Genomic DNA, 26754 nt, shown 5'->3' with positions numbered 1-26754 from the left:
TTTTATTCTGGTTACACCCCTGCATAATGTCTGCAGCTGCATATATATTTGACTGTGTATTCAGCTCAGACATGAAGGTCACGTCTAACTGTAATCTAGAGCAGTCTCACATATATAACTAGTGTTTGGCATGGAGTCTGCTTCCATCAACAGTTCGCCGGCCGCACGGTCCCAGAACACCTCCTCCCGCCGGGCCGAGCATATCGACGGGGTGCCTGAGTCCCATGCATAGCAGTCCTGTTAAACAAACTGCTTTGGGCAGCTTTTCGTGACATTGGCACTTTAGTCTGGGACACTGTGTTTTGCCTAGAGAATGAAGGGACATCTGAGCTCTGCTGACACATGCACACCTTCAGCACAAACACACAAACATGCCTCTGTGCATTCCTGCATACTTGTGCATACTCAGTATGCACATACTGTACTTATGTAAGGATACTTATTCACAACAGGGATAATGGATTCTGCTGATTTATCCAGAAAATAAAGTCTAAAATGCTTTGAAATTTGCTATAAAAACAGTTTTTGCCATTGCCTGTGTTAATTAAACATTACTCAATAACTGAGTTAGAGATAGATAGATAGATAGATAGAAGATGTATAATAGTATATAATTTCAATTTAATATATTATTATAGTATTTATTCATATTTTAAATGGGATTTTATTAGTATTTTTAGTTTTCATTTTAATTATATTTTTTAAATGTAGTATTTTTTTAAAATAGTGTTTTTTTATATTTCTTCATAGCTTTAATTATTGTAATTTTAGCACTTCAACTTTAACATAGGCTATTTCAATTTGCCAAGACAACATTTCTAATTTTATATATTTTTAAGTTGAAATATTTCATCTAATATTTATACTTTGTGTTATTGTAGCTTGAAATTACCTAAAGTCTTGCCTAAATACCTAAATCTAAATGACTTGAGATTTGGCTATAAAAACACATTTGACATTACCTCTTAATTAAATGTAATCATAATTGAGTTGAATAGAATTAAGCTTGAAGTACATCAACATTAGCATTTTTGAATGAAATAAACAGATAGATAATGGTATTCATTTTTTTTTTAAATATTGTTTTATATTGAGTGTTTTTTATATATTTCTGTATAGCTTCATTTATGTATTTATTTCCATTTTAGTTGTAGTAATTTTAGTATTTCCACTTCAACTTATTTCAGTTAGTTCCTAATATAACAGCCTGTTTATGAGTTTGTTAGTTGGACAAACTCATAAACATACATCAGCGCTTCACTCCCTGTTAAATCTGTCATGGTGATTCCAGTGCCCTACAAAGACCAAATGCTATAACAGTGAAACGCTTAAACAGAGAAAAGTGCTTTCAAAGTTCATTTTGATTGATTTGATGTCAATTTTCACACTCCATTTTCTCTGAATCTCCGTATAGTTGAGCCAAACTCAACTGTCACAGGACAGATCATAGTCTAAAAGACCCATTTCCAGTCATAACTCGATTTGGACATAATGCATAGATTTGCAGAGAAGTGCATCTCCCAGAGACAAGGAAATGTCTTTCAGTCTTTCAGGCCAATCACAGTTTGAATGAATGAATGAACCAATACGTTTGATGAGGGTTTATGTTGACCGTGTTCTGCTGATGCTGAAGGTGCCATGCATGAACAAACCTGGTCGTCTGCAAGAATTTGAGTTAAACTAGCAGACAGAATGCAGAATTGCAAGTCAAATTTGAACGTAGGGAAGTAGAATTAAGATTAATTGACTGTAATTTCCAACTAAAGAAAATACATTTTCAAACAATTTCAAATGTTGGCTTGAAAAAGCCTTGTTTGAGAAGTTTGAAAAAAATGTTATAAAGCCTTACAGTTTTAAAGTTTGAAGATTTAATTAAAAAGTAATTTGTTCTTGTTAATTAAACACAAGCAGAACAATTTTCTGAGGAAAAAATGAGTAAAATTGAGAATTTTGAGTAATTTTTTTTTTTTAATGTTTACATTTTGTATCTGTGTAAATTGCAGGTAAAACTTAACATAAATTGTTACACTGAAAATTCAACAGGGCAATATTAAGTCTCTTCTGCTCACCAAGATTGCATTTATTTCATATATTATTATAAAATATTACTACAATTTAAAATAGTTTTCTATTTGAATATATTTTAAAAAGTAATTTATTCCTGTGATCAAAGCTGAATTTTCAGCATCATTACTCCAGTCGTCTTCCGAAATCATTGTAATATGCTGATCTTATTATGTTGAAAACAGTTGTACTGCTTCATATTTTTATGGAAACCATGATATATTTATTTTTAGGATGCTTTAATGAAAGAAATTTAAAAAGAATAAGTTTTGTAATATTATAAATGTCTTTATTGTCCCTTTTGATCATTTGAATACATCCTTACTGAATAAAAGTATCAAAAAAAGACAAAAACGTACCGAACCCAAACTTTTGAACTGTAGTAGTACAGATAGACTTAGTATAGATTTCATCATTTTTTACTTTTGTGCATCATAGTGGAAGAACACTTGATGCATTACCTGTTTTGATTTTTCTCCATTGCGATTCAGTAAAGTCATCTTCTCCTATGAATGAGATGATCTGATGATCGCAGGGATCTCAGTGTTCTCCGCTGAGGTCCAGAGGAGCTCCACCTGTAGCAGCTCACAGCATCATGAGCTCAGAGACACTGGCGCCCTGATCCATGAATATTTTATTCGCAGTCTTGACATGGCTTGAAAGGCTGAGCAGATGAACAGCTCTTATGTGACGGCCTTGGAGTTGGCGTCTCCCAGGGGCCCTGCATTCGGGCTCCTGGTTGCTTAATTGACAAAGACAAGTATACTGTTATGACCCTCAGCCAATTTACACAGCTGTCCCACCACATTCCTCCTGATGTCCTCCATGACGAGTCCTGGTCTGAGGTTCATAACCTCTCATTTTATTTGTCTTTATGTACACTACTGGTCAAACGTTTGGAGTAATCACGATTTTTTTAAAGATTTTAAGTTTTTCAAAGAAGATGCTCACCAAGTGCGGCCTCTATTTGATCAAAAATACAGTAGAAATGTGAAATATTATTACAACTTAAAATAACTGTTTTCTATGTGAATATATATTGTAATTTATTCCTGTGATCAAAACTGTATTTTCAGCATCACTACTCCAGTCTTCAGTGTCACATGATCCTTCAGAAATCATTCTAATATGCTGCTCAAGAAACATCATGCGACACTGAAGACTGGAGTAATGATGCTGAAAATTCAGTTTTGATCACAGGAATACATTACATTTTACAATATATTCAAAAAGAAATTAGATATTTTAAATTGCAATAATATTTAGCAATATTACTGTTTTTACTATATTTTTAAGGAAATAAATGCAGCCTTGGTTGAGTCTTCTTTCAAAAATGAAAAAAGCTTAATTTTTCCAGACTTTTGACTGATAGTGTATTGGAGAATTGCTCATATGTGCTAGACTGTGATTGGCGCCAGGGCTTCGAAAGATTCGACAGAAAGCGTTTCGGTTTTCCCTGACACAGGTGTGTGTGTGTGTGTGTGTGTGTGTGTGTGTGTCGATCTCTTTGTGAAGCAAAGAGTTTAACATGTGATATCACAGTATATAACTATATAATAATTCTTAGAACAATCATTTTGCTGTCTCTTGTCTATTACATCAACAATTTATAAATCAGATTCTAATGTAACTTTAAAAACTTTAACATACTTTAGGGTTAAGCGTGTTAGGTTAACGCTTGAAATCACGTCCTTCTAATGACCCGAAACTCACAGTGGATGAAATTAGTAACTCTTGTCAGTTTTCGTTTCTTCAATTCATGATAATTCAACACATGCAAGGATAAGAAACAAAATATTGTACATTCTTAGACAATGTGACAATTCTTAAAACTACAATTCCCCCACTGTGAATAAATTAATTTACAAGATTCAATTCATTTAAATCAGAGGTTAATTTTAATCACTGGTTAAATGTATTAGAGGTTAACACTTGAATTCAGTTGTTACACCTCTTTTTTTCTTTCTTTCTTTCTTTCTTTCTTTAACATTTTGCTTTGTTTGTGGAACACACATAATTTTGTTAAACATTTAATCAAAGATTTTGTTAAAAATTAATTTTGCACTATGCATTACTTTACAGAAAACAACAATATTAGAATGACCAAAACTGTATTAGCAGAACACGGTAACGCTTTAGATTACAGCCTGCAATTTATAGCGTAAGTAAACAGAATTTACAGCGTACCTGTCACGCTGGTTTTTGTTCATATTTTCATGTCTTTTATTATTGTTTAGTTCATAGTCACGGTTCCTGTCTAGTCATGTGATTCCCTGTTCCCTCATGTGTCTCGTTTCTATTGGTTGTCTAGTTGATGTGTCATACTTTCATTGGTTGGTTTTTGTCATGTGACCCTATAGTTTGATATAAGTAGCCCTCAGGTTGCCATTAAGCTTGTTCGACTTCATGCAGCGCTGCAAAGATCGGCTGCCGCCTGACAAAAGCAATGCATTCTGGTTAGAACATTTGTCCGAGTTTGATCGGCGCTGCAGCCGCTTTACGATCACGTGTGCCACCAAAATACCGCGAGAGCAAAACTAGACCAGCCGCCGAGGTCAGGCGCTGCAGTTGCTCAAAATCGGCTGCGAGAGCCTTGATAACGACACGGTTTATTCTCATTGGTCAGATTCTGTGATGACAAGCACGACGTGTTGCGTGTTTATTCTAACAATTCAATGCCAATAATGCTCACAAATCTCTGTTTTTATAACAGTAAATGCTTTTTTAGTGTATTCATACTGTTATCTTGAGTCATTTTGATTAAAAACACTGATAAAAGCATATATACCCCCACTTTATTACTCCAGTCTTCAGTGTCACATGATCCTTCAGAAATCATTCTAATATGCTGCTCAAGAAACATCATGCGACACTGAAGACTGGAGTAATGATGCTGAAAATTCAGTTTTGATCACAGGAATACATTACATTTTACAATATATTCAAAAAGAAATTAGATATTTTAAATTGCAATAATATTTAGCAATATTACTGTTTTTACTATATTTTTAAGGAAATAAATGCAGCCTTGGTTGAGTCTTCTTTCAAAAATGAAAAAAGCTTAATTTTTCCAGACTTTTGACTGATAGTGTATTGGAGAATTGCTCATATGTGCTAGACTGTGATTGGCGCCAGGGCTTCGAAAGATTCGACAGAAAGCGTTTCGGTTTTCCCTGACACAGGTGTGTGTGTGTGTGTGTGTGTGTGTGTGTGTGTCGATCTCTTCAGTTTCATGTCTGTTCCACAGGGAGCCTGAGCTCGGACCTGCTGGGTAATTTCATCTCAGTGATAATTGGAACTTCCTGTGGCGATGAGATCATATCCTGCTGAGCCACATCAGAGCAGCAGCATCACAGTGTCTGACTGGCATACAGATTCTTCGTCTCTATGTGAGGATGTTCCGTTGTTAATGCGATGGGGAATATTGGGAATGTCTAACAGGATTTCCTGTTTTTCATATGGATTGGATGCAGGAGGTTTGTCCTTGGCATCTTTGTTTCCGATAAATGGATAAACAGCTATAAAATGACCATGATTTAATGTTCACTAACGCTTGTCTAATTATTGACAGCAGTAATTCCATGCATCTCTGAGGAGCTGTTTTATTCTCAGCCTTATTAGTTGGTCATAAATATTTTAACCTAATAATCCTGAATGTTTTTGTAAATGTACCACAGTAATTGCATGGTACTTTTAAAATACTTTTTATTCAGCAAGGATGCATTAAATGCAAGTGACAATAAAGACATAAATAATCTTGCAAAAATGTCAATTTCAAAGAAATGCTGTTCTTTTGATCTTTCTATTCATCAAAGAATCTGGAAAAAAAAATAAACACATATGACGGTTTCCACAAATGTTAAGCAGAAAAACTGTTTTCAACATTGATAGTAATCAGAAATGTTTCTTGAGCAACAAATCAGCATATCAGAATGATTTCTGAAGGATCATGTGACACTGAAGACTGGAGTAATGATGCTGAAAATTCAGCTTTGATCACAGGAAAAAATTATATTTTACAATATATTCACATAGAAAAGAACAAAAATCTTTCACTGTTTTTACTGTATTGTTAACAAATAAATGCAGCTTTTGTGAGCATAAGTGGCTTCTGAATGGTAGTGTACATGTAAAAAAAAAAATAAATAAAAAAAAAAATTAATTTTGGTGCTTTTTTTGTTTCTTGTATTGTATTGCCCTTTATGGGCCAAAAAAGCTTTTGTGAGATATTCTGTGGTTGATAAAATATATACTGTCTGTTTGATCATCACTAGTTTAGTAACACAAATCTTTAGTTTTGACATCATTTGTCTTCTCTTTGCCCTCTTGTCATTTTTTGGTTTGTTTATTTATTTTTATATATTTTTGCTGGCTCAGGAGAACTGTCCCAAAGTGTCCGTGTCTGGGAGACAGGACAAGGGCAACAACACACACACACTTGTTCATTTCCTGAACCTCCAAATATAATTTAGGAATGACCTTGGACAGGTGGACAAGCTGTAGTCTATATATATATATATATATATATATATATATAACAGGCACATTCATATGTGCGTTCATATGTTCCCAATGGTCCTGCAGATCACTAGCAACTCTCTTTAGTGAAGGACAGTGTGTGTGTGTGTGTGTGTGTGTGTGTGTGCGTGCGCGCAAAACCATCTGCTCCTTCAGGATAGATGCGATATAGAGTCCAGCATAGCCAATGCTGAATTCATCACCTTGACTTTCTGCTCAGTGTAAGAACACATACATGTACAGGTTATGGCAAGATTCCCAAGTTATTACTGCGACTTTGCCATTTCTCTTAAATTCAAAGGCTTCAAATATCGTAAGCATCACAACTGTTTTGAACAAAGATATTAAGAAATGTTTCATGAGCAGCAAATCACCATATTAGAGTGATTTTTGAAGGATCATGAGACACTGAAGAGACACTGAAAGCTGAAAATTCAGCTTTGCATCACAAGAATAAATGATATTTTACAGTATAATTACATAGAAAACTTATTTAAAATTATAACAATGTTACTGTATTTTTAAACAAATATACTTTTTGTTCTGTATTTCTGCTCAGTGCACTAGCACACACATGTAATGCACATTTTAAAGGCAAGTTAGTTCCTGTGTAATCATGCGCTTGTGCACGCCGTGACTTTGCCGTTTCTCTTACAAAGCAATATTTAGTCACAAAAGCTCTCAGTTAGATTAAGGACAAAGATAGAGCAAGATGAGAGCGGAGAGGGGAGAAAGAGAGAGCGATAGAGAGACTGCAAGTAAAAGAGGTGAGTGAATGAGACAGGAGCTCTGAAAAAGGGGGTGGGCGCTGTGTTGCAAGGACAAACGTACATGGCAACACTGCAGTGTTCTAGAGAGAATACAAAACAGGCAGAACGCTTAGACGGCCCCACACGCAACGGAGCATGAGCACTCTTGCTGGCACTGCAAGCATGCACGCCTTTGTGCACCATGTTTTACACAGAACGTGTTAACTAATGAAACACTGTCAGAATAGCTGATGCACTACACAAAAAAGTACATTTGTTTGCATGCAATCATGCATATGTATGTGAAGGAACTTCTAATGCACCAATGCATGTGTGAACCGGTGTTGCACGCTGCTGTCTGTCATTATAGACGTCCTACCGGCATGCATGCTGTCTTACACACACACACACTGTCCCCCTATGACCTTCAGTATCCCGCAGTGTCCTGTGTTACATCAAATGACCGATCACTCTCTCTCTCCACCTCTCTCAGGTGTCTCTCCTGATGTTTTGGGTCGTTCCCATGTGGCAGGCAGCTTGATATATTTCCTTCTTTGCTGATGCATGAGTGTGTATGTGTGTGTGTGTGTGTGTGCACTTCTAAAACGTCTATTCAGTGTCTATATGCATCTACAGAAACGTATAAATCTTATTTATGCATTTGCATTTCAGATTGTGCAAATTATTATTCAGTCAGAGTGGTTAATTAAGCAAATAAGCCACATTAGATTGTGTCACGGTGATTTTAGTTAATTTTGAGTTAGTAGGTGTTTTAGGCATGACATTACGTTAAAGGGGTCATATGATGCGATTTCAATTTTTCCTTTCTCTTTGGAGTCCGCTCACTCTAGGCCGCGGCTCACTCTAGGCCTCCGGCCTCTGTTCACTTAAGGCCCAACATTGTCTACAACCATGCCACGTTCAAAGTCACTAACCTTAAACCGCATAAACACATTTCATTACACCAAATAAAAAAAATAATGTTCTTTTTAGCAGCATTTTAAGCATGGTAAATACCTATAAAACAAATCCTTGAGTGACTTTTACTAAATGGCGCAAAAGCAGTATATGATAAAAGATATTGATGTTCAATAATTAGTGAATTATTTAATAATAATTTGGTTAAAAATTCTATATTATATTTTTAAAACATTGATAATAAAAAACAATGAAATTAAATTTAAAAAATATATTAAATAAGCATATTAAGCATATAAAAACTGTAATTGTAAAAATAATGAATATTAATATTAAAATTTGTCTAACTTTAGCATTAATTTAAATTGTATATTTATTAGCATTTTTTGTCTTTGAATGTGACTCATCCAATCATAATTTAATGTCTGTACTATACGTTTGATAATTTAACTTTTGCTATTGCCTATTGTTGGCTTTTATAAAACTGTACAACAGCAATATGATAAAAGACATTGATGTTCAATAAATAGTACATTTTATTATTAATAGTAATTGGATTAAAAATTCTAAATCATATTTAAAAAATAAATATTAAAAAACCCCTAGATAATGTAAAAAAATTTGTATATATTAAAAATTAAATATTAAGCATATAAAAATTAATATTAAAAACTGCCAAAAATATAGTGTTTTACAGTTGACTATTGTAGTAACTTTAGCATTTATTTAGATTGTACATTTATCAGCATTTTACATCTTTGAATGTGACTAATTATATTTGAAAAATAATAAATGGATTTTAAAAATCCTAAAGAACATAAAAAATAATATTGAATATTAAACAAAAAATATAATTTAACATGAATATTAACAATTGCCAAAGCAGTGGTTTTACAGTTGACAAACAGTGTAGCTTTAGCATTAATTTAAATTGTATGTTTAACAGCATTAAATGTAAGAGTATGAACTATTGAAATAATGTTCTGTAATTTATCTCTGATGATCTTTTGTCCTCTCTTGTCTTTACATTGCATCCAATTAAACATCCTGATGTCTTCAGGCTGCCACACCTCAATTAGCGGCCAGATGTACTGAAGTCAACCTGACGTCACACTAATACTGTGAACTGAACAGGAAAGTTGAATTGAATTGAATTGAAAGGACTCTTAAACGTGTGTGAGAAGGTTGTACTTTTGTAGGCAGGAATGATCTGACCCAGAAGTCTTGAGGGAGCGTGTTTGGATAATAATCTGTGCAGGTTACAAAAAACAAAAATAATCCGTGCAGGTTCTGATGTACTGTTACTCTGTGCTCATGTTCAGCATGGAGTTGCCTGCTGCTTAATGCACAGTGCATACTGTATACTGTATATGAAACAATATTCAGTGCTAATTTATGTTTGTTTTTTATTTAACAAGTGGCATTCAGTTTTCAAGTGCATTTTCCAATTTTGTGTTAATTCCGTAATTTTGTGTTAACTGTATGACTTGCTGTGGAATTTAAAAGAAGATATTCTGAGTATTTGTTTTTTTACAATGGAAGTTAATGGGGTCTAATGTTATTTGGTTCCCAGTGTTTTTCAAAATAACTTCTTTCTGCAGAAGAAAGAAAGTCATACGAGTTTCGAATGGCATGAAGGTGAGGAAATTATGACAGGATTTTCGTCTTTGGGTGAACTGTTCCTTTAATTTGGCAGTGTGATGAAATAATGAGTCAAGATATGTTAAAAATCCTGGCTGATACATTAACTGGAGTTCATTAATCACACTGGAAATGGAACAGAATGCTTTGCATTGTGGGATACAGTACCTTGCATAGTGTGCTCTGATGCATACTACATTTTAGCAACAGTAGAACAAGACCTTTTCTGTTGCTCCCTTCAAGTTGGAATTCTCAAACTGGCATTTGTAAATTAATAAAAAGCTAAAAATTAATTAAACAATAAAAATGTAAAATTGTAATATTTATTTTAAATTAAAATAATCTAAATGAAATACTAAAAAATGTCATGTCGTGTCATTTACATTTAAAAAAATGCTAATGTACACTATTGTTCAAAAGTTTTGGGTCAGTAAGATAAAAAAAGCATGCATTAAATTGAGCAAAAGTGGCATTAAAGACATTTATAATGTTGCAAAAAGATTACATTTCAAATAAATACTGTTCTTTTGAACTTTTTATTCATTAAAGAATCCTGAAATAAAATGTATCTTAGTTTCCACAAAAATATTAATCAGCACAACTGTTTTCAATTTTTATAATAAATAATACATTTTCTTGAGCAGCAAATCAGCATATTAGAATGATTTCAGAAGTATCATGAGACACTGAAGACTGGAGTAATGATCCTGAAAATTCAGCTTTGCATCACAAGAATAAATTACATTTTAACATATATTCAAATAAAAATCAGATATATTAAATTGTAATAATATTTCACAATTGTACCATTTTTACTGTATTTTTGGTCAAATCAATGCAGCCTTGGCAGGCTCAAGAGACTTCCTTCAAAAACAGTAAAGTATCTCCAAATGACTCCAAGCTTCTGTATGTCTTAAAAAGATTTAGTTTGCATGTTGTATGAACTACTTTTATGGACCTCTTTTGTCTTTTTTGGAGCTTGTCACTCAGATTTTGTTCATTCGTTTTGTGAGTAGTCTTGATATCCTGCTAAATATCTCCTGCAATATGAGTGTTGACATTAGTGTGAGTCGAACAGAAGTGACAGAAGTGTTCATTTAGGCTGAACTATCCCTTCAACATCAATTTTAGCGCTTTCTGGTGGAGATTAACATTGCTGGGCAATGACAGAAAGATTAGGGGAAAAGAGCAGGCTGGAAACAGAAAAGAACAGTGACAAGTGACTTTCACACATGTTGCGAGCGACTGAACGTCTCGCTCATTGTATGGTGCTGTTCTGTGTGTGAAAGCGTGTGCACACGAATGTTAACGTGACTCTAATGATGTGTTTACCGCAGCACAGCTTCATCACTGTCTCCATGACAACCGCTGTGCTCGCTTCCTCTTCCTGCAGCAAAGACAGAGCAATAGCGAGCAGCATTCCAAATACCCAGCGTAATGTGCTAATACCATGTTTTTGACAGTGTAGCATGGTAATACCATGTTTCTTCATTATAGTGTCATGGAAATACCACATTTTTTGACATGGTACTAGGGTAATACCATGTTTTTGACAGTGTCGTATGGTAATATCCTGTGTGTTTTTTTCAATATGGCGCCATAGCAATACCATATTTTTTGGACATGGTATTATGGTAATACTATATTTTAGGATTTCATAGTATGTTAATATTATTATTATTTTTTTTTTATATGATGCCATGACAAAAGCACATTTTGTGGACACTGTACTATAGTTTTTAGACATTGTAGTATGTCAGTACTGTGTGTTTTTTAATATGGTGCCATGGTAATGCCATATTTTTAGACATCGTTCTATGGTAATACAATGTTTTAGGATGCCAAAATATGGTAATACTATGCTTTTTTAATATGGTGCTATCGTAATACCATATTTTCGGACTTTGTACTATGGTAATCCTACGTTTTCTGGCATTGTAGTATGGTAATACTATGTTTTAAGATGTCAAAATATGGTAATACTATGCTTTTTCACTATGGTGCCATTGTAGTACCATATTTTTGGGTAGGCTAATGTACTAGTACCATGTTTTCTGACATTGTAGTATGGTAATTACTATGTTTGAGGACATCATAGCATGGTAATACTATGGTTTTTTTTCAGTACATTACTATGGTATAACCACATTTTTGGACACTGTACTATGGTAATACTATGCTTTTTTAATATGGTGCTATCGTAATACCATATTTTCAGACTTTGTACTATGGTAATCCTACGTTTTCTGGCATTGTAGTATGGTAATACTATGTTTTAAGATGTCAAAATATGGTAATACTATGCTTTTTCACTATGGTGCCATTGTAGTACCATATTTTTGGGTAGGCTAATGTACTAGTACCATGTTTTCTGACATTGTAGTATGGTAATTACTATGTTTGAGGACATCATAGCATGGTAATACTATGGTTTTTTTTCAGTACATTACTATGGTATAACCACATTTTTGGACTATGGTAATACTATGTTTTTGGACATTCAGGTATGGCAGTACCGTGTTTTTTTGAATATGATACCATGGTAATACTATGTTTTGTTCATTACAGAAAATTCTGTAAAAAATGCAGAGTAAACATTTAATTCTGTAATCATGACCAGGTTGTAAGTTTATATGATAATATTGTAGCATGCTTACATTTATCTTCACATACCGCGTATTGTTACATATACTGAGACTCATTCATGAAACATACGATACGTATTGCATTAACTGTTGCAATCAGTTCAGTAAAACAGTTCACGAATGGATTCATGAATTTGCACAGCTTGTGTATAATAAATTAGGCTTTTTATATAAAATAGTAGGCAGTTTACAGTATGCAGGTATTCCATGCATTTCAAAAGGTTGTAAAGAACTAGAGACTGTGACTTAAACATGCAACTGGTTTGTCGACTAGTTCCCTCATTTAAACAGCCAATATGGAGCGTAAGAGAGCACTGCTGTGAGAGATGGAGAGAGAAAGACATGCATGAGGAGAGAGGGGGTCCTGGGCAGAGGAAGCTGGTTACTGCAGCAGTCTGTAACTAGGTCAGGTTGAGACTGAAGACAAACAGCGAGAGAGAGAGGAGGGAGGCTTATGGGATGAAGCAGGTATACTTTACATTTAAAAAAAGAGTTGTGCGTTCATGTTCACCTGAGATCAGCACCTGTCCTCTTCAGAGCTGTCGTTCACTGTGCTCTTATTCCCCCTTTTTTTCTTTGTTTTCCATATTTCTGATTGCATTTGATTTGGTAAGATGATTTCATGTGCTGGAAATGTGAAAAAGAACGAAATGTCTGCTCAGCTATACATATTGAAAATCGCTTTAATACACTGTAAAAAATGGCGTTGGATTTACTTCAAAACAATTTCCACTCTGATTGCTAGTAAATATCACAAATAATAAAAAAAAATTATAATTTGAATTAATTAAATGTGAATTTTTAGAAGTAAAAATATTGAAAAATAGTGTTTTCTTGTAATCATATTCCTGGTAGCATAATTCCAAATATTTCTTATTTTAAGATGGTTTAGAGTGATTATATATGCTGCAAATGTGAAAAAAAAAGAAGCTTTTTTAGCTTTTAAAAAATTACAAAGAAACTGCTATTAGCTCTGTATGAAATAAATGTGAAATTTCGAAGTAAATACTGAAATAATATTTTCTTGTAATCCTATTTCTGATTGCATGATTCCAAATATTTCCCTTTCTTAAGATGTTTCAGGGTGATTTGAGCTACAAATTATTTCACTCAGACTTTTCATTGAGAAACTGCTATTTACAACTTAAACATTTTTGTACAGTGTATCGAATAGTATCTTAAAGGATACTTTTAAAGGCTGTTTTAAAGGGGTCATATGATGCGATTTCAAGTTTTCCTTTCTCTTTGGAGTGTTACAAGCTGATTGTGCATAGATAAGATCCCTGAAGTTGCAAAGACTAAAGTCTCAAAACCAAAGAGATATTCTTTATCAAAGTTAAGACTCTGCCACGCCCCCCTAAAACGGCTCGTTCTAACACGCCCCCACATATCTACCTCACTATGTGGAAATACTAGCATAATGCCGCCCAAATGTTCATGCAAAGAAAGAAGGCGTGGTTTCAGTAACCGCAGTTAGTGTTGAAGCAGCATGTCGCGAGCTCTGGGGCTGGAGCGAGCTCTGGGGCTGGAGCCGACACTGGAGCGAGCTCTGGGGCTGGAGCCGACACTGGAGCGAGCTCTGGGGCTGGAGCCGACACTGGCTGGAGCTCTGGGCTTGCCACATTAACGTCCTTTGGGCTTGCCACATTAACGTCCTCCGGGCTTGCCACACTAACGTCCTCCGGGCTTGCCACACTAACGTCCTCGGGGCTTGCCACACTGACTGCCGGCTGACTCGACCTGGGAACGGCCGGCGGAGGGGTTCCGGATCGGGATCGGAGACTCTCCAGACACCGGATGACTGTATCCTTCCAGCCGAGGTTGGTGGTGTCTGGGAGCTCCGTGGGATGGTGGAACGTCATCCCGATCCGGAACAGCGTCGCGAGGGTTTCCCCCTCGAAGGAGCTGGCGAGGGCGAGCGGCACAAACGCCCTCGCGAAGACGACGGGGTCTGGGCTCGCTTGAGCCACTGAGATGAACATTAAACGTTCCTCCATTTGGGGACGTGGAGGAACGCACGGGAAAACACCAAAGCAAAAAACTTTCAAAAACACGGAAATTAAATACGGGGAAGGGATGCCGCTTACAGATCGGTCCGCTGTTCTGTCATGGTTGCACACACACACGAGGGACGAGGAGACGCTGGAGAATATGTTGACAAGACTTTATTTACAGGAACCAAGGGAGACGAACTCAGGAAGACGTTTACAGGAAGACGTACAACAGCGGACAGAGAACTTGGGACTGGGAACACATTTTATACACACACACAGGAGGAGGGGATGACGAGACACACCTGGGAGCAATAAGACCAAGGGAAACACCTGGGACAAATGAAATAAACTAATCAGGACAGGAACAGGAAACTAACCAAATAAGGGCATGGGAAGGCACATGGGGAGCAGGACACACACAAAACATGGAACAGAGTCTGACAGTGACCACTTGCTTGCACAGGGAGCGTGCTGGGGACTATTTTCAGGTGCTGCGTAATATCATTGCCTTAGTACACGATGTAACTACAGAAGAGTTTTAAATAGAAAAAATATAGAAACTCTTTGGTCATTTTTGAGCGAGATGCTAACGGTCTAATCAGATTCAATGATCTATGCTAAGCTACAGCTAAAAGTGCTACCGCCAGACCTGGCGATCGGCTGAATGGATTCGAAAACGGTAAAACTCAACTGTTTAACTCTAGGGGAGTTGGAAAATGAGCCTATTTTCAAAAATAGTGGAGTGTTCCTTTAATGAAAATTTAAAATGCAAACGTTTACAAATGTCATTATAGAAATAGAAAAATATGTTCAGCACAACGGAAAGTCTCAGTCATGATAGAGAAACAAATGTGCGTGTGTTAGAGAGGGAGGGAGAAGGTTCGGTACAAATCCTGGGCAGCCTGTGAAACAAAGCAGTCTTGGATGGAGGGATAAATGGAGCGAGCAGATAGAGGGGTGGAGTGGAGGAGAAGCTTTCAACCCTATGTCCTCACTGCCTGGAACAGTTCATGCACATGAGTGGCTCTGAGTGTGTGTGTGAGATCTCTATATAAATACATGTTTGATCTTTCTCTATTATACTCAGCAAGCAAAGGCTTGTGAATTTGAGAGAGAAATTGCTCGCACAATCAGATGGTTGCATGAATATAACATTTTTGGCAGTTTTCGACTAAAGCTAATCACAACGGTGATTTCCTAACAGGTGTCGGTCACACACCAGTCATGGACCTCTGAGCTTTCAGTGGCCTTTTATTCTGTGGGTTACAGTCGGATGTAAATTAGTGTGTAAAGAGAATTCAGGTGAGATGAGACTAATGTAGATCAGAGTTTTCTGTGTGAGAAGAAGAGGGTTTCTCATGCTGGAATGAGGAAATTGATTATTATTATTATTATTATTATTATTATTATTATCGTCATTGTTATGTTCATTTGTCCAACTGTTTATAGAAAGCAAGCACTCGTTTTACATAAATATGAATGTGAATTATAAATAATACCTATATTTTCTATTAAATTTATAATTATATTATATTATTATATATTATATTATATTATTGTAAATAATATTTTATTACTATAAATATTAATATTAATGTTTTAGAAAATAGTTAACATTAAAATACTAATCTAAAATACATACGTTTTACAAACGTTTGGTAAGAGTTATTTTAGTATTATTTCTGTACTGTTATAGTATTCAGTAATAATTTGAATTAGCTTTTATTTTAATTTATATATTTTCCATTTCCTTTTTAGTATTAGTAATTGTATGTGCTTTTGTCTTTTTATTAGTTTTTAAATAGATTTTAAATAGTTAAAATTAAATATATACATTTTTCAGAGCTGTAGTCAGTGTTATTTTAGTATTATTTATATACTGTTATAGCATTATTATTATAACATATTAGTATTTTTAATTAGATTTTATATTTTCAGTTTTCATTTAGATTTTTTGTTATGCATGTTTGTACATAACTGTCTTTTGAGATTTTTTATTTCAGCTTTAGTTTTAGCAATTTTAGTATTTCAACATATTTGCATTTTAAATACATTTTTTAACCATCTTTTAAAATTTCAATATTATCATGTTCAGAATTATTGGAAAAAGTGTGATATCGTGATAAAACAAGACTAATATTTTATCTTTAAAATTGGAGTTTAATGTTTTACTCAGTATCTAAGCCTCTTTGTAAAGTTACCTTTTGGATAATTTTTAATTGAACTGCATTGATCACAGAATCTGCCGTTCATTTCCTTACATTAGCACAGATCTGTATGTAAAGCTATGATATTGTATGTATCTGTTAACAGACACATATTGTTTTACCTGAGCTTAGTGTTGGACAAATAGGTCTTTTGTGTGCATGTGATTTCACAGATACAGTGGGTACGGAAAGTATTCAGACCCCCTTAAAATATATGAGTGTCACAGCAAAGGGTCTGAATACTTAGGACCATGTGATATTTCAGTTTTTCTTTTTTAATAAATCTGCAAAAATGTCAACAATTCTGTGTTTTTCTGTCAATATGGGGTGCTGTGTGTACATTAATGAGAAAAAAAAAATAACTTAAATGATTTTAGCAAATGGCTGCAATATAACAAAGAGTGAAAAATTTAAGGGGGTCTGAATACTTTCCGTACCCACTGTATATAAAGCTATGTATAGTCACCATGGCTATGAAAACTAATCTCGTATACATGATGATCAATGTCCAGAGGAAATAAAATGATGCCAAGGCCCTTAATAAACATCACTGAACGGCAAACTCTTAGTTATGCTTTAGTCAATATACAGTACAGTACAGAGGCACTTACAGTACTTGAGCATTAATTGTAACTTCTTAATTATATCATTTTCACAAAAAGGGTTATTTTATTATAATACATTTTATTTGTAAAAATCCTACAGAAAAAAATTATTTAGGTATTACATTTTATATATTATATCTGTATTTTATTGTAAATCTAAATTCTCTTGGTGCAAGTCCAAGTCTAATTTTCAATACACTACATGTTTTATAATATATATAGTTTTTTTAACTTTGTCAAAAAGCCAACAACTGCATATGTCATGTTTTCTATTTCTGATGTTGCAATTCAATTTTTTATGAATCTAATTTTTTGATGAAGTCTCAAGTTTTTTGGGGGCGGCTCTTTTTTGTGCATTTTGAGTCCAAGTATCTGTGTTTTCATTTATTGAAATAAAGCTGAAATATATATATATATATGATATAAGACGAAAACTTAAACAAAATTTGAAATGTTGCCTTGAAGTAATAAAACAGGTTTAAGGATGGGGTACTAAATAAATAAATATAAAATAAATAGAAATAGAAATATAAACAACTAAAACTATTACAAATGACAAAAGCACGTAAGAGAATTACCAAAACGTAAACTAAAATGAAAACAATATATATAAAAGCTAATTCAAAATGTTAATAAACACTAATGCTAAAATACCTCAGGTGTCTAGCTAATGCATAAATCTAAATGTTATATAATAATATATAATGCATAATGTGGGTTCCAGCACAATGGATATCTAACTGAAGCAAGGTTGTGGGTTTGCGTCCCACCAGTTTGGCGCAGTGGTTAAAGCTTATGGCTGGAAACTTCCGGATGCTGGTTTGGGTCATTAGCTATTAGCAAAGTGTCCTTGAGCAGGGCACTTAACTTCAGGTTACTCCGCAGGGATTGTGTCTGTAATAAGTGTACCGTAAATTCCTTTGGATAAAAGCATCTCCTTACCGGAACAATGCAGGATTGTTAATTCAAGTTTATTTGTATAGCACTTTCATAATACATATTTGTTTCAAAGCAGCTTTTAAAATGAGCAAGTTATCAATCATTTTTTTAGTTATAAAATGTGAATGATAAACCCTCAGAATATAGATGGGAATGAAACTGTAAAATTTGGTGTAAGTGCTGCTTAAAACTAATTCACAGAAAACAGCCTTTAAAAATGAGTACTGTAATTTCAAACTACAGATGCAAATAGATATAGCAGTGCAATAAAATAAAGATTTTATGTTTTCTTTACTAGTCTAAAAAAAACAACACATTATGAAAAGCCAATCTCAAAACTGACCAATGCATGAAAAAGAAAAGACTTGTACTTTACTTGTAGTGTCTTGCCTTAAGCAGACTCAACAAATGTTGACTTACAACTTGTGCTTGTAATATTGAACAGCTTTGTATGTTGATCCATCATTTGTCGAACTATCTCTTTCTTGCTTTCTTTCTTTCTCGTTTTTCAGTATGTGGCATGCGGATCCCTTCTGTTCATCCTCATCTCCATTTCCACCTTCTGCATGGAGACGCACGAAGCGTTCAACACCATCTACAACAAAACGGAGAACGTGACGGAGGGGAACGTGACGAGAGAGGAGATCGTGTACGAGGTGGTGACGGACAGATGGCTGATGTACGTGGAGGGAATGTGCGTGATCTGGTTCACCATCGAGGTGTTCACGCGCATCGTCTTCTGCCCTGACAAGGCCGAGTTCTTCAAGAGCATGCTGAACATCATCGACTTCGTGGCCATCCTTCCTTTCTACCTAGAGGTCAGTCTGAGCGGACTCTCTTCCAAAGCGGCAAAAGACGTGCTGGGCTTCCTGCGAGTGGTGCGCTTCGTCCGAATCCTGCGCATCTTCAAGCTTACGCGCCACTTCGTGGGCTTGCGTGTTCTCGGGCACACGCTTCGCGCAAGTACCAACGAGTTCCTCCTGCTCATCATCTTCCTTGCTCTCGGCGTCCTCATCTTCGCCACCATGATCTACTACGCCGAGAGGATAGGAGCCAGTCCGGACGACCCTACGGCAAGCAAGCACACCAACTTCAAGAACATCCCCATTGGTTTCTGGTGGGCCGTGGTGACCATGACCACTTTAGGCTATGGAGATATGTATCCGGAGACGTGGTCGGGCATGCTGGTGGGGGCGCTGTGTGCCCTCGCGGGGGTGCTGACTATTGCCATGCCCGTCCCCGTCATTGTGAACAACTTCGGCATGTATTACTCTCTGGCCATGGCCAAGCAGAAGCTGCCCAAAAAGAAGAACAAACACATCCCGCGAGCCCCGCAACCCGGCTCGCCCAATTACTGCAAGCCGGATGCCCTCGCCATGGCAACGGCCTCGCCCCAGAGGATCCTGGGTAACGTGCTGGGCGGCGTGCTGGGCTCGAGCGGGATGACGGGGGACTGTCCTCTAGCTCAGGAGGAGATCATAGAGATTAACAGAGGTGAGAGACTGAAGGGATACACACAGATTTTCATATTATGCACCAAAAAGTCTTTCATTGACTGGTTTTAAACTCATGGTGGATTCTGTAAAGTTTTGGATATAACAATATGGTCAAAAAAATGTAATGACAGTACTGATTTACAGTAGCTTGTTGGAGTGGTTGATATGACTAATATATCATAATATAGTTCATTAGCTTGAAATAAAAATATGGTTTATAAATATAATTTTTTATATTATATTGTATTATATTTCAATTTAATTTAATTTATAGTTATTTTAGTGTAGTTATTTTAATCCAACTGTAAAAATAATTATTTCTGTTGATTTCCAAGCTTGTATGTGTGTTTATGTATATGAACACAACAGAATTCAACAAAAATGTATATTTTATGTATATCTATATTTGTATTATTATTTTTGTAATATTTTATATTATATTACTTTTTATACTGTATAAATCTTCATATAAATCATTTATTATAAATATTATTTTATTTAAATTTTTTTGTTGTTGAAGAATTCAGTGAATGATTTATAAAATTTATGTCATATATCTAAAATGTTATTTTTATATTGTATTTCATTCTAGATATTATATATTAGATGTTTATATTTATGTATTTAATAACTTTTTAATAGCTATTAATAGCTTTTTTGGGATAAATCTGTGAATTTAATACTTTAAAAATGAAACTTAACTCAATTAAAGTGATATTTGAGTTAAAAATACAATTTAGCCACAACTATTAAAGACATCTGAAGTTAACCAAAAGATGTTTTGGAGCTGTGTGGGGAAAACACTTTTGGGTGCGTTGTTAAAACGCTACAATACAACATACTGTCCTTTACACTGTACAACAGCATGTGTATTTGTGAGTGTGAGTGTTTTTTTTCCAGATGGACTGCTCTTCCTGCTAATGTCATGTCTATTATCAATTATTCATTGTTTTTTAAATCTGGAAGTCTCTAATCGATCTATAGGGTCACTATAAGTTCTACATGCGTTCTAAAAGATACAGAACAGGAAAAGGGCAATGCATAAACCTTGCCTTGTATTTCATTTTTCTTAACTAGTCTATCTATATCATCAGCTTATCTTGTTGCCATTACATTATTTCCAGATATATGAGCTGCGTTGTAATTTCTTTGTTTAGGACATGATAGGTAGTTTCTCTTTTAGGAAGAGCAGCTACTAGCTACTGTTCTTTAACTTACATTTTACAAGCACATTTATTATTTGTTTACAGTATTATTTAGATATTATATATTATAGTTTTTATTAGTATTTTGATTCATATTATTATTCATTGATTCATGTTTTTTGTTTTATTTACAGTTAGTACTTTCAGTTTTTCAACTCAAACATTTCTAATTTTTATGTATTTTTATGTTATATATTTTATTTCAGCTTTATTTTATGTTGTGTTTATGTTTCAGTTCACAATAACAACCCTGTTAAAACAGTGATTAAATTCCTTATTCACTGCTACACTGCTAGATTTTAAATACTTTTTTTAGTGTTGATTTATGCACAAGCCATTGTTTTGAGTCATGTGAATCAGTTCTCAGAACTGGTGTGAATGATTTAATGATTCAGTTCTCAAATGACTCAAGGAAGGAACAAAAGTCATACAGGTTGAGAACGACATGACGTCTCTCTCTCTCTCTCTCTGTTCATTCGTGTCTCTCCTCAGACTCGAAGCAGAACGGTGACGCAGCCAGCGCCGCTCTAGCAAACGAGGACTGTCCAACAATCGATCAGGTTCTTAGTCCGGACGAGTGCAGCCCGGTGGGCCGAACACAAGAACGCCACCAGCAGGACAGAGCCTGCTTCCTCCTCAACACGCGAGAGTTTCGACCCACTGATGGGAATGTGCGGAAAGGTACGTTTTAGTGCTTCTGCATGCGGGTTACACACACACAGTCACACAGTCATGCAGTGAAGGGAACATCAGTCTCGGCCCAGTCCCAGTGTCTGTGACAGACGTACTAGATCTTACAGATCTAGTTGCACACACAAGCGTCCTTTAACAATTTTCCAAAAAACGAGTTTTACATGCCCATCTCACGCCATCTCTCTCGTGCCCATCTCTCCAAAAATACAGATTACATAACCACTGAACATCTCAGGGTGTTTTCACACTTGGTTGGTTTCAGGAGGCTGAGAGCATTTACAAGAAGTCTGGCTTAAATGTCAAGTCAAATCAAATTTATTTATATAGCGCTTTTTACAATACATTTTGTTTCAAAAGCACATTTACAGAAAATCATGATGTTAATGATTATATTTACACAATGCTTACATATTTACATCTTAATATCCTAATGTACAATAATATACTTGACATTTTGCCACAATGAACAATTTTTCAAAATGAAGCGAGTTTAACACTAGAAAAATATCTGAATAAATTCAAAGGGAAAACAAGATTTTAACAGATTGACAGATATTTTTTCTTGTTTTAAGCATAAACCCACTTAATTTTTGTCAGAAAACAAGAAGAGTAATAAACATTTTCTTGGTTTAGGAATTTTTAGACATCTATAATTGAACACAAGACTAAAATACAAAATAAGAAAATAATTTTTTGCAATGAAGTTATGAACTGCTGTTTGCAAATATATAAACCTTTTTTATATAAATATATAGCTTTTTTGTTTTAGGAATGTGAGGCTTTCACATTTGCACACATACACATATATGATTTACTATAAACTCATTCATTTTGAGACAATTTTAGCTCCATACTAAAGGACATGAGCAGCTTATGTTTTTTTAATTCAGATGTTAATTAAAAAAATTATGAATTAAAAAATTATAAATAATATTTAAATATACAGAATAAGAAAATAAATAAATACTAAACAAAATAAAGATTATTAAAAAATCATTTTTAACTACACACATAAAGGTCTTTCTTCACTTTTATGCAAAAATGAAGGCTGGAGCGTTTAAACTGACCAACTCTGGTGCATCAATTTGAGAAAATCATTACAGAAATGTATTAATATTTTATATTAGATTTAAATTTCTGAACCAATAGCGGCACCAAATTAAATTGCAAAAGTATTGAACAGATGGACCTGCCCCAAACTTAGACCACTGGTTGAGCCAATGCTAGTGAATGAGCATTAAATTGGGTCAAAAAGAGATCTGAACCCACTTTTTAGGCTAGAAACAATGTGAATACAAAGTGAACTGGTTTATTTTTTGGTCCACCTTAAGGAATCTACATTTGGTTAGTTTAGGATTCAAGTGTGAAAGCATCCTTAAAAACACACTGATATCTGAAAAATCTTTCTTTTAACTTTTTTCTTTTCCTCTTCTCTTTTTATCTTTTCTGCCTTTCTCTATTTATGTTTGGTGGTTCTTTGCATGTCTATTTTACTCAATTCTGTTTCTTTCCTGACATGCACTATCCTCTTTTTACCCTCTATTCTTCCATTCTCTCAATTTCTTTTTTCCATTGCATTTTCCTTGATCCTATTCATCTTTGTTTCAGTGACAAACCTTCTGTTACACACGACATCATTCCACAAAACTTTGTGACCCTGCACTGTCACCTCCAAAAATCTCCTCTCTGCCTATAAAAACACACAACAAATGACACAAACGATGTCCAATCCATGCATGCGCAATTCTCCAAACCCAGCTTTTCCCCGGTTGCCCTTTCCTCAACACAACCCAACTACATTTGGCACTGTTAGCATCAGGAGATCAGCCGACCATCCTCCCCTTACAGATGAATGAAATCAGAGGTAAAAACCAACCACAGAAATAGAAACATACTAAACATGCATGCACATAAAGTCCAATTGTTCAAACCATTTAGGACAGAAACAAAACACAAGCACAAGCACAATTACACCTGCATGGGTGTGTTGTTGTTGATGGGTGTAATGTTTCGTGTTGATGTTGTGTTGTTGTCCTAATAAACTGTCATTAGTTTCATCAGTTAAAGGAAATTAATCTAATGTTGTATAATGCTGCTGAATATGAGTTTGAGGTTGGGTTTCTGACAGATGCAGTTGCTCTCATATGTTTTTGCACCGCTTAAACTGCTGACCATCCCGCTCTGGACAGTCAACGATAAAAATGTCTGTGCACTGGGGAGAATTTATCACCCAGTTTAGCAGCAGACATGAAGAAAACTCAGCACAAATACAGTGAGACGGCACAAATCTCACTCTGAAAGTGCATTTGTCTGACACCCTGTGTAGAGGACAGATGACTAAGCGATTAAATGTATTTACTGGAATATTCCAGGTTATTTTCAACTTCTAAATCGTCCTTTTGAGGGAATTCAGATCAAGAAGAATCCTCTGCCGACCAGCTGCATGTGCACTGGACTGAACAATCATCCAACTGATAATGTATAATATGAAAAATAGATATTATTTAAAAGTTTAAAGATTGCGTTTTATTAGTTAATTGAAGTTAATCAAATAGGGCATAGGTCATCTAAATGTAAAAATAAAGAAAATGAGCACTAATTAAATATTCCATTTTGACTGATACTAATAAATTATGATAGTTATGATAGGTTACCCGCTAGGCTTCTGTTGTTATTGTATGACTGTAAAATTGTTAGGTTGAAAATAACCTGGAATGTTTAAAGATGCTTTAAAGTGTTGTATAAACGTACCGTCTCACGAAGAGAGCAGAAACCCAATCTTTACTCGGACGTATTCAGGTCTGTTACACTAACCTAATACTCTCTATAGAGTATTACATGTATGAGGGACAAAGTTGGACACTGTAGAGTTTGTGTAACAAAGATTGTTTTCAATGTCATATGAGATCCACTGCAATTACAATTGGAACTGCAGCTGCTGCAGTGTGTGTGTGTGTGTGTTTTCAGTGGGATCTCACACGCTCTGTATTGTCTTTTTCTTCAGGTTGTGTCATATCCCGCGTTTGTATGTTGGCTTCTTCATATATTCTCTCACTGTTCTACTGTCTCCCCCCGTCCTCCTCCTCCTCCTCGCTGTGTGTGCGTGCGTGCGTGCGCGCGTGTATTGTGTTTGTTGTGACGTCGCTTATTGTGTTTTCAATGTGTTTCCCTCACTCCACCAGTGACCTTTAACCCTGGTGCGATGGAGGACGCGCACCGAGGCAACGCTTAAAACTGCACACACATAGAAAACAGACTCAAAGGTTGTTAAGGTGTTCGCTGTGCCGAGTTGAGTCACACCAGGGTTAAATGTCAGGGGTCGATAGAGGTCAAGATGAATTCAAATGAGCACGAGTTCATGGTTCTGTGCCATGCTGCGAACACCGCATTCACTCCAAAAAAATACCTAGGCCCAAATTTAAGATTTATGTATTTGAATTGCATAAAATCCAGTCTGATTACACAGTTTGAACGTAAACAATCTAATAACATTAATGTGATGCATGAAACACGTAAGATTTCTGCACTCAAAAAACATTTTGCACCTGTTTGATTCAAGGTTATTAACCGTTAACCAAAACAGAAATTAAAACTATAAATAAATGTTGCTACTTGAAATAAAGCTTAACTGAAATAGAATAAAATATAAAAAATTCAATTTATTATATTTCAGCTAGTTGTCAAGGCAGCATTGCTCATTTTATTTAGTTTAGTCTGTGTGTATGTGGGTGTAAATTTGCATTTAATAATTTTAGTTTAACTGTAAATACTAAAATATCTCAAATTAAATATACTAAAATTAATAAACAAAAATTACTACAAGATTATTTTAATTATTAATTAAACAATAAAAACACAACAAAATTACTAAAACTGTAACTACTTAAACTACTTAACTATTTAAAACAAAATAGACAAATAAAATCTAATTTAAAATATTAACAAATACTATATCAATGATAATAAAATAGCACTGTTTTGGTTTTATTCAAACATTAATGCTTTTATTCAAATGACTTAACATCAATTCATTGTTAAAAAATGTAATTTATTCTGTTAAAACAGATTAACATGGTTATGGCTAGCTGTAGATGTATGAGATTAAAACACTTTGAATGTATTGATAATAAGTATTTAAACCTGGTTATTGTATATTTAAAACATATTCAGTTTATTAGTACTTTTTACAGAAATCCTACCAGTTTCATGAATGTATGACTGACAAATATGCATCACATTAAGTTTATTAGTTTGTTTGTTGAAACTGGATGGAAATTTTTATTGCAGTTCAAATACACAAACCTTAAATGTAGGCCTAAATATTTCGTGTTTTTTTGCTGCAAGTTGCGACACTTTGAAGCTTTTAGAAAGCGATAGGGAGCTCGGGAAAAACCACAGGCAGATGAAGAAAAGAGTGTTTATGTGTGGCACAGTCCTATGAATCTGCTCATACGACCTCAACCTGCTTCCTAGCGTAGCCGGAAACTCCTACATGTGTGCGACGGTCTGTGTGTGTGTGTGTGTGTGTGTGTGTGTGTGTGCTGTGTAACTGACGTCTGACTGACTGGTTGACAGACAGACACTGGGATATTTGGACAGACTCAAAGACAGACTGACGTTGAGAAGGTAAGAACGAACCGGGGTAAAAGCCGAGCCCACGTTCCCCCAGGCATTTATCCTGGGCTTCAGCAAGGCATCGTCTCCTGGAAGGCAGTCACTCTCAGTCACTTTAACATCCAGAGCACCTATAGACACAGAAATAACATTATAACAAACATCCAGTGTCTGTTGAGGATATGTGTATGTGTGAGTTCTGCTATATGGCTAAAGCATCTTCTTAACTGTCTCTACCTAAACTACCATCCGGGCTCTGTTACAAAACCTAGTGAGCAAACATCTACATATACTGTAGTATAGACCATATAAAACAGATACATTAGTTTCATAGTTTCACATTTTTACCTGACATTAGAAATTAAAACGAAACCGATAATATTCTCTGATTGTAAAGTAACTTATTGAGGAAATAAATATCCTTACATTTTTTTAATTAATTTATGATGACAATTTTTAAATTATT

General features: G+C 34.9%; 1 protein-coding gene across 2 annotated transcripts in view; it reads left to right on the top strand.

Moving 5' to 3' along the window:
• The window catches only part of LOC107667167 (potassium voltage-gated channel subfamily C member 1-like), a 60233-nt gene that overhangs the window by 9497 nt on the left and 23982 nt on the right, over positions 1-26754 (top strand). For both annotated transcript variants that reach the window (XM_016458766.1, XM_016458765.1), the window contains exons 2-3: positions 18793-19774; positions 21474-21662. In XM_016458766.1, the coding sequence (XP_016314252.1) occupies positions 18793-19774; positions 21474-21662 (1171 nt within the window). The remainder of the gene's footprint in view (positions 1-18792; positions 19775-21473; positions 21663-26754) is intronic.

This window comes from Sinocyclocheilus anshuiensis, unplaced genomic scaffold (genome assembly GCF_001515605.1).
Source record: "Sinocyclocheilus anshuiensis isolate Anshui unplaced genomic scaffold, SAMN03320099.WGS_v1.1 scaffold415, whole genome shotgun sequence".
NCBI lineage: Eukaryota > Metazoa > Chordata > Actinopteri > Cypriniformes > Cyprinidae > Sinocyclocheilus > Sinocyclocheilus anshuiensis.
This window is presented reverse-complemented; position numbering and strand designations above follow the sequence as displayed.